This window comes from Diplotaxodon limnothrissa, linkage group LG22, assembly GCF_057381915.1.
Source record: "Diplotaxodon limnothrissa isolate DT_005_m linkage group LG22, D_limnothrissa_male_GT1.1, whole genome shotgun sequence".
Taxonomy (NCBI): domain Eukaryota; kingdom Metazoa; phylum Chordata; class Actinopteri; order Cichliformes; family Cichlidae; genus Diplotaxodon; species Diplotaxodon limnothrissa.
In genome coordinates this window covers 29,599,509-29,609,405 of record NC_140616.1, presented here as the reverse complement: position 1 = coordinate 29,609,405, position 9,897 = coordinate 29,599,509, and the positions used below count along the sequence as shown (strand labels likewise).

The window sequence follows — 9,897 nt, the reverse complement described above, 5'->3', positions numbered from 1 at the left end:
AAAGCTCTCACCGATAGAGTCTACGCATCGTTTGTACGTGTATTATATGAAACTGAACCAGAAAGCAATTTCCTCGTAGATCGGGTAAGTCATTTATAAAAGTATCATATTTTACCAGATGATGCGGTAAAAACAGCTTAATCTTCGCTGATGTTATTTTCTTTATTATCTTATAAGTGAATAGAAATGAGACATGGCTAAGTGTCTTGTAATGTTGCTTTATATATGATGACTTTCTAAACTATAACTTGTTACACTTTGCTGATTATATCACCACACACTCTGTCTGCAGATTGTTAATGTTTCCCAGTCAAACATCTAGAATGATTTCAAAATCAAAGGTGCTGGTTTTCCTGCTGTTTTTCACTGGTATTGGTGTGTATGTCAAAACGGGCTACCAATTGACTCATTATGCTGTGGACCAAAAGCTGTGTGCTTGCATAAAATGTTTATCAGAGGATAAGCAGTTGCTTCTGGATCGATCGAATAGAAGTGTTCAACCATTTTTGACTGCAAACATAAACCTCTCACAGAATGAATTCAACTGGTGGAAGGTAAGTAGTCACCAGGAAAGGAGGACATTTTTACACATCCCCCTCAGCTCATTTGGTCTAACAACAAAGTTTATTTGAAATGTCTGACAGGATTTGCAGGCTGAAAGCCGTAGCTTCAGAGTTTATGAAACAACAGTGGCCAACTTGTTTCAGATCTTCCCACAGAATCCAGATGTTATACAACCCAAATATGACCACTGCAGGACTTGTGCTGTGGTGGGTAATTCTGGTAATTTAAGGAGATCGCATTATGGACCGCTGATAGATTTACATGAAGTTGTCATAAGGTACTTTCTAAGCTAAAGCAATTTTTCTTTACCATTAAATTCAAATTCAAATTTTATTTGTCACGTACACAGTACGATATGCAGTGAAATGCTTAGATATGCAGTGAAATGCAGTGAAATATCCCCTCCTACACAAAAGATCCAAACTGATGTGAAATATATCCCTTTGTGCTTTTTAGAATGAACACTGGTATTACCAGAGGCTTTGAAAAAGACGTTGGAAACAAGACAACTCATCGTGTCATGTATCCAGAGAGTGCTGTGGATTTGGATGACAACACCCATTTTGTATTGTTTCCCTTTAAGATACAGGACTTTGAGTGGCTCATTAATGCCTCTACAACAGGGTTTACTGGAAGGTGAGTTCTCTTTTTCAGGGCTACATGCACATGTATTTGACATTTATTTAACGAGACTCAGTGTCTCATTTACAAGAGACCTGTTTTAGACAACATAATTAAATGAAAATAATAAAATAGAAAAAATAAAATAGCAAAATCTGCCTCATTAAGATCAAGTTCCCAGTGATGAAAATCAGCACTGGGACGTCTTTTAAATCTACAAGCAAAATCAGTTAAGCGAGAGAGCTCAAAGTCTTTCTGTAATGTATTCCACTAAGACAGACCTCAAATGATGGCACCTTCTTAATAAGCTCACTACAAACTGATTATCCTGAAATCATACTATGACTACATTTTTATGCAACATGCAGACAGATGAAGTGTCCTCATAACAACTCATCTTACTGTAGTTCATTTAAGTATGCTTTTGTACTGTTCTTAGGATTGTGACTTAATATAAAGTAAAAATAAAAAAATTAAATAAAGACTCTTAATGCTTGTTGAAAAGTTATTTTATGTGAACCATTTTTAGGCAGTTGTGCAGCCACTAATTTGGGCACATGAAAATCATACATTCAATCATACAATCATTTTGTACTTTATTTTGTTTCAGATAAAATATTCTGATTTCATCTGAGCTTGCCCAGCTTTCTTCTTGGTCCCACCAATGCCACCCCATTAAAAGAAAAAATAACACTCTTAGGTTTAGATGTTACAGTCAGCATACACTACCTTCTTCTCTCCCAGCTGCTAAAATTACCGACACCTGCTACTAAGCAAAGTATCTCAAAAGATTTCCCCTAGATCGTCTTGCAGTACAGAATTTACATCAAATGCAAAAATAGAATGCCACTGCATGAATTCAACATGTATGCAGATTAAAAGGATTTGGCTGATGGATGTAGTGTGAGATGAAATAAGGTGAATTTCTGTATCAAACCATTACTCTGATCCTTCTCCATGTTCAAGACGGACCATGCCTTTTTTAGCTTTGTTTTTGTTAAACACCTACTTCATATTTTTCAATGTCATGCTGTTTCCAACAGGTCATATATGCCAGTGAAATCAAAGATCAAAACTAACAAGGATTTGGTGAGTAGCGTCAATGGCAAAGCTTCCTGGTGGCAATGGTAATATTTAAAAATAAAAGCTGTTTAAAGGCTCATTCTAATTTCTAACAGGTCATGGTGGTAAATCCAGCTTTTATGAAATATGTACATGAAGTTTGGCTTGGAAATAAGGGACGTTATCCATCCACTGGCTTTATGGCTTTGATTCTTGCACTTCACATTTGTGATGAGGTAAGTACAAAGTTTTCAGTTTCTGAAGTGCCAGACGTACAAAATAAAATATGATTTTTATTGTCATACAAGCTGGTCCATTTGAGTCTTTGCTAATTTATTCTTTTGTTCTTATATTGCTCTCCTAAATAGATGTGCATTTCAAAAGTTCAAAATGTCTTTGGTGAAGATCAGAGCAGGTTTACCCACCAGTACCACTTGATTAAAAAACTCTGGTTTAATCTGTGAATGGTTAAATTTCAGTTCACATGCCCTATGAAAGTGAAAGCTGTCGCAAGTATTTTTGATGTGTCCCCTTCTTAAATTGACTAGACTACAATCTAGAAGACATTCCTTCATGGAAAGCTTTTTAGCTAAACCTCTCAATAAGAGGTTTTGTCATTGTATACTCATGGTATAATCATGGTGTTTCCATTTAGTGCTCAGGTCGCTGTCCAACTGTTCATTTCATTTTTCAGCAGCCATTGTTTGGATTTTAGTTAAAAAAGGGACATTTTGTTCATGCATTTGTTTCCCATTCATTCATATGTTCATTTTTTGTCTTCCTAGGTTGATGTGTTTGGTTATGGCGCTGACAGTGATGGAAACTGGAGTCACTACTGGGAAATACTCACAAACAAAAGGTTAAGAACTGGAGTACATCCTGGAAATTATGAGTATAACATCATCCAGCAACCAGCTCAGCAACAAAAAATTAAGTTCTATGAAGGCCTAATGAAAAAAATGTGATTGAATGCCATACACTCAGTAAGAAAAGAACTGAAAGCCAAATGGATGTGTATCTTGTTTGCTTGAGAGTTATATGTGTTGTTGTAAATGTAAGAGCTATATCTTAGAAGTGTGTTTTATTGCTGGTAAAGAGTAGCATCATAAGTAAATGATTATGATGGTAATGTTTAGTCTTCTCAATTGAATGGAATAGGCCATAGGAGAACATTGTATTTGGATAGCTTGAACCAGAACTAGTGATGGCCAAACAAAGCTTTCTGAAGCATTGAAGCTTGTGTTAAAAAACGGTTCATTAATCGAAGCGTTTTAAGATAGTCCTGTCTGGTGACATCTGGTGGCCAAAAATATGAAGAACGTCTTGAATGTAGAAATTAAAGTGTACTGCTTCATTATTATGACTGCCCACTTTACAGAGTTGACTTCACAATTCTGTCTGATAATGGGCTACCCTTGTGTTGCTTTGAACATGTATTTTTTGGCTGTTTTTTTTCTATTTGTTTAATAAATATATTTGATCAATAAACTTCTTTTTAGTTAAACATGTACCATGGTGTGGTTGCTCTTTGCTCGATGTTGGTAAATACAATAGATTAAAAAATACATGTAATATATATATATATTAGGGGTGCAACGATATTCGTATCGATATTGAACCGTTCGATACAGTGCTTTCGGTTCGGTACGCATATGTATCGAACAATACAAAATTTGTAATTTATTTTATCAACTTTCCTTCTGACGATGCTGTCTGTGTTGAGCGCTCAGTGAATCTGCGTTCGACTACTCCGCCTAGGGTCGACAGTGCAGCCTAGGCGGAGTAGTCGAACGCAGATTCACTGAGCGCTCAACACAGACAGCATCGTCAGAAGGAAGAGCGCAGGGCAAGCTAGCGAGACAGAAGTTAAGCTCTCCTTACAACATGGACCTCCCCCACTCTCATTCAGATCTGGCGTTTGCAATTATTTTGGTTTTCATGTGACGTATGACCCTGAAGGTAAGCGAGTCATGGACTAAAGTAAAACAGTATGTTGGATGTGCCATGCAATGCTCAATTACATGGGTGGGAACTAGTGTGTTAGCGCAGTTAGCTCGTTAACGTGTTGGCCGTCTAGCCCCATGCACGGGGCGATCGGCGGTAGCTCGTTAACGGAGATTTGCCGTGTTGTGGCGTTAAGGTCATTTCAACGAGATTAACCTGAAAGCACTAGTGGGAACACAACGAATATGACTGCACATTTACGCCGACATCATCCTAGTGCAAAGACAAGTGGAAGCAGAAAAAAAACAAGCAAGCATGCTACTAACTTTAGCCGAGTCATTTAGACAGCTGTTTAATATGCTGCTGAGAATATAGCCCAGAAGAAGCGGATAGTATAGCTTTTATTTTGGAAAGAGACATTTCTCTGTAATAAACTCTCTTTTCCAAAGATGAGTGATTCCTCAATCAGATACAGGGCTCGCAATATCGCTAGCCCAACGTCCCGGGGCTAGCGATTTTTTCAGTCGGGGTACCAAAATCTATCTCTGCCCTGCCCGTCGGGCTATTGTAGGAAGGAAAAATATATGTCAATGCTTTTGCATTCTTTCGGAAATGTAGCTGGGTAATTATGTAATTGGCATCGGTGAGCCACTGTCAATATGTGACATATTGAAATCGCGTTTGAATTTGCGCTTGTTTTTTTGCTTTCACTTTGCAATCGCGCGAACTGTGTATAGAGAGCGACAGCACTGATCTGTGAGTGATGATAATTTGCGCACCAATTCCTCTGACATCGTCTTATTAATCGTTAGCTTACTATGCAAACATGACAAGTGAAATCTCCCGCAGCTTAAACATGTGAGAGGTTGATCGCGCAGAGAATCGCTGAGCTTATGTGAGTGCGTGTGTAAAAGCAGCAGGATTTATATTTGACTACGATGACCTGGATGACTGAGAACCTTCACAGACAGATATATATTTTAGTTCTGCTGAGCCAAATAAGACAGGTCAGGGTGAAGAAGTGACAGCCAAAGAAAAGCTTACCACAAAACGGAAAAGTTATGACAAATCAGACTATAAGGCAAAAAGAAAGTGCAGCTTTATGGTTTCATGGACAAAATAATTTCTGTGGCTGCAATATGACGAGCTAAATAACCAGGGCTGCACATAAGTGGTCCGCAGGTGCGCATTCGCTGTCAAAATAAAAAACACGCACAAGGGTTAGGGTTAAATTTAAAAACTGTACTTTTGAGTTAAAATATATATTTATAATTTTAATAAATGACAAATTAAAAAGGCATGAACATTTTTTTGTATCGAAAAAATATCGAACCGTGACACCAAAGTATCGAACCGAACCGAACCGAACCGAACCGTGAATTTTGTGTATCGTTGCACCCCTAATATATATATATATATATATATATATATATACACATGTAATATATATATATACACACATAGATATATATATATAGATATATATGAGATATATATATATATATACATGAGCGAGACAGGTAAATATGAAGGCATGCCGGCTCGGACGTCGCCCGGATCAACAAGGTCCGCGTCAGGTGTTGAGGAACCAGGGCACCCTGACGAAAAGTGGGCTACTGGAACAAGAAGGCATCGGTGGGCAAGAGACGAAAACAGGGCGTTGTTGGAATGCTACTACGTAAGTAACCCCGGCGGAAGCGGCTACATGAATAGGATGATGGACCTATGGATTCTTCGATACCCAACATCCACAATGACGGCGAAACAAGTAGTAGCTCAGTGTTCCAACATTCGAAAGAAGGGACTGCTCTCACAGCTAGAGATTGACGAGGTACAACACAAATGCTACGGCAAGGAGGAGTCAGGACGCCAGGTCAGGGGGGAGATATCATCACCCCCACCCGAGATTGGGTACATAGCCCCAAGTGCAATAGGAGAAGGATCGTTGAGTGCGAGAGGAACTGACCTGAAAAAGAGGATCATGGCCAAGCTTGAAACCTGGATCCCCCCTAGTCGGTTACCAAGATTAAGTGAAGTACCCTCAGAAGGTCTGCTAGATGATGTTAATGCAGCACTACGGACAATACCTACAACCACGATTACCGATACTAACAAGCTGATCTACAATACGGCAGCAGTGATCAGTGAGATGCTTGGCTACAAGTTGAACAGCCACAAGGGGCAGTACCCTCCATGGAGAAGGAGGCTAGAGGGCAAGATCAAAGTAGCATGGAGGGAGGTTAGCCAACTAACGGAGTTGCAGAAAGGTGCGACAAAGAAGGTGCAAAGAAGGAGGTACACCAGAGAGATAGAAGGCAGGAGAATAAACCAGCTGTTCTCCACAGAACCAGCAAAGGTGTACTCTCAGTGGCAAGGGAACAATAATAATAAGAGAACAGCACCACCCAGGCTGGAGACCGAGCAATACTGGAAGAGCATATGGGAGAAGGACACAACCCATAACGGCAATGCTCAGTGGCTAGTGGATCTGAGGGCAGACCACAGTGACCTCCCCGAACAGGGTCCAGTAACCATCACAGTGGCAGATATCCAAGAAAGGGTCTCCAGTATGAAGAGTTGGACAGCACCAGGGCCCGACATGGTTCACGCCTACTGGCTAAAGAAGCTGACTGCACTCCACGAGCGTCTGGCAGCACAAATGAACCAGCTGCTAGTTAACGAGAGACACCCGGAATGGCTAACCGAAGGTCGGACGGTCCTGATCCCCAAGGACCCCAAGAAGGGACCGGTCCCCTCCAACTACCGACCAATAACCTGCCTCAGTACTACATGGAAGCTCCTGTCAGGCATCATATCGGCTAAGATGAACAGGCACATGGGTCAATACATGAGTGGGACACAGAAAGGAATTGGCAAGAATACCAGAGGCGCAAAACACCAGCTACTGGTAGACAGAACAGTCAGCCGAGACTGCAAGACCAGACTGACCAACCTGTGCACTGCCTGGATTGATTACAAGAAGGCCTATGACTCAATGCCCCACAGCTGGATACTGGAATGCCTAGAATTGTACAAGATCAATGGGACCCTAAGAGCCTTCATCAGGAACTCAATGGGGATGTGGTGCACAACACTAGAGGCCAACTCCAAGCCCATAGCACAAGTCACCATCAAGTGCGGGATCTACCAAGGAGATGCCCTGTCCCCACTGCTGTTCTGCATAGGCCTGAACCCCCTCAGTGAGATCATTAACAAGACTGGCTATGGATACCGACGACGGAACGGAGTAGTTGTCAGCCACCTCCTGTACATGGATGACATCAAGCTGTATGCCAAGAGTGAACGAGACATCGATTCACTGATCCACACTACCAGGCTATACAGCAATGACATTGGAATGTCGTTCGGACTGGAGAAGTGTAGTCGGATGGTAACAAAGAGAGGGAAGGTAGTCAGAACTGAGGGGATTGAACTACCAGAAGGCAACATTGCAGACATAGAGGACAGTTACAAGTACCTGGGGATCCCGCAGGCGAATGGGAACCATGAAGAGGCCGCTAGAAAAGCTGCAACCACCAAGTACCTGCAGAGGGTCAGGCAAGTCCTGAGGAGTCAGCTGAATGGTAAGAACAAGATCCGGGCCATCAACACGTACGCCCTGCCCGTGATCAGGTACCCTGCTGGGGTAATAGGCTGGCCAAAGGAGGAGATAGAAGCCACTGACATAAAGACAAGAAAGCTCCTTACCATGCATGGAGGGTTTCACCCCAAGTCCAGCACCCTGAGGCTGTACGCTAAGCGGAAGGAAGGGGGCCGGGGACTGGTGAGTGTCAGCACCACAGTCCAGGATGAGACAACGAACATCCAAGAATACATTGGGAAGATGGCCCCAACTGACCGAGTGCTCAGTGAATACCTCAGGCAGCAGAAACCCAAGAAAGAGGAGGGAGACGAGGAACCATCATGGAAGGACAGGCCCCTGCACGGTATGTACCACCGGCAGATAGAGGGGGTGGCTGATATCCAGAAATCCTACCAGTGGCTGGACAAAGCTGGACACAAGTGTAACTTATAAATACATGTTCATACTTTTATTACACAATCAGAGAGAAAGAAACAGAGAGAGAGAGAGTGCAGGACAGACAGACAGGTGACAGTCTCAGGTGTAGACACTGCTACAAAACAGCACAAGAGAAGGAAGATTTAGTGTTTGTGTTATTACGAGTGCTAAACAAGAAGAGTTCCCAGATGGTACAGTGGACACATGTGTGACTCCTGTGATTAAAGCATCTTTCTTTCAGCTCATTCAAACACACGTTAAAGTCCGTTTGGCTCGACACCACCGAACAGAGGCAGCAATATAACATAGCTAACATTCAAATCAAATCAAATCACTTTTATTGTCACATCACATGTGCAGGTACATTGGTACAGCACATGTGAGTGAAATTCTTGTGTGCGAGCTTCACAAGCAACAGAGTTGTGCAAAATACAATAATGTAAACAAGCAAAATACAAGAATGGCTACATCTGAAACTAATAAATATATGTACAATATATAATAGTATATGCATTTCTGGATGTGTATACTAAATATTTTTCTACGTGTGTGTGTGTGTGTGTACACATATTTTACAAATTAAATAGAGTAAACAATAAATAAAATATATAAAATAAAATATACAGAGTGAGACATGTGCAAAACAGTGGCGTTACTGTACAGTATGGAGTGCATAATGTTAAAGTTCCAGTAGTGAAGCTGAGGTGTCTATGAAGTGTTCAGCAGTCAGATGGCCTGATGGAAAAAGCTGTCTCTCAGTCTGCTGGTACAGGACCGGATGTTGCAGAACCTCCTTCCTGATGGAAGTAGTCTGAACAGTTTATGGCTGGGGCGACTGGAGTCCTTGATGATCCTCCCCGCTTTCCTCAGGCAGCGCTTCCTGTAGATGTCTTGGAGGGAGGGAAGCTCACCTCCAATTATCCGTTCAGAGCACCGCACTACTCGCTGGAGAGCTTTGCAGTTGTAGGCGGTGCTGTTGCCATACCAGGTGGTGATGCATCCAGTGAGGATGCTCTCAATGGCACAGTGATAGAAGGTCCTGAGGATGCGGGGGCTCATGCCGAATCTTTTCAGTCTCCTGAGAAAGAAGAGGCGCTGCTGCGCCTTCTTCACTGTTTTGTTTGTGTGTACTGACCACGTAAGATCCTCAGCCAGATGTACACCAAGGAACCGGAAGCTGCTCAGTCTCTCCACAGCAGCGCCGTTGATGGTGATGGGGGTGTGTACTTCTCTGCACCTCCGGAAGTCCACTATCAACTCCTTTGTCTTTGCGACGTTGAGGGTGAGATGGTTGTCTTGACACCAGTGGGTCAGGGCGCTGACCTCCTCCCTGTAAGCTGTCTCATCACTGTTGGTGATAAGACCCACCACTGTAGTGTCGTCCGCAAACTTCACAATGATGTTGGAGTTGTTAGTGGCCGTGCAGTCGTAGGTGTAGAGTGAGTACAGGAGAGGGCTCAGTACACACCCCTGTGGAGCACCAGTGTTCAGTGTGACGGGGGATGAGGTGATGCTGCCCAGTCTGACCACTTGGCGTCTGTCAGACAGGAAGCTAAGGATCCAGCTGCAGAGGGAGCTGCTCAGTCCTAGATCCTGCAGTTTCCTGTCCAGCTTCGAGGGAATGATGGTATTGAATGCTGAGCTGTAATCTACAAACAGCATTCTCACATACGTGTCTCTCTTCT

At 42.4% G+C, this 9,897-nt stretch overlaps 1 protein-coding gene across 1 annotated transcript; it reads left to right on the top strand.

Moving 5' to 3' along the window:
- Nucleotides 1-299: 299 nt before the first annotated feature.
- On the top strand, nucleotides 300-3,212 carry LOC146610123 (CMP-N-acetylneuraminate-beta-galactosamide-alpha-2,3-sialyltransferase 1-like). The gene is made up of 6 exons (XM_085346069.1): nucleotides 300-554; nucleotides 645-841; nucleotides 1,021-1,200; nucleotides 2,229-2,274; nucleotides 2,364-2,483; nucleotides 3,033-3,212. The coding sequence occupies exons 1-6, from the start codon at nucleotides 300-302 to the stop codon at nucleotides 3,210-3,212; spliced, it is 978 nt and encodes a 325-aa protein (XP_085202195.1).
- Nucleotides 3,213-9,897: the final 6,685 nt, after the last annotated feature.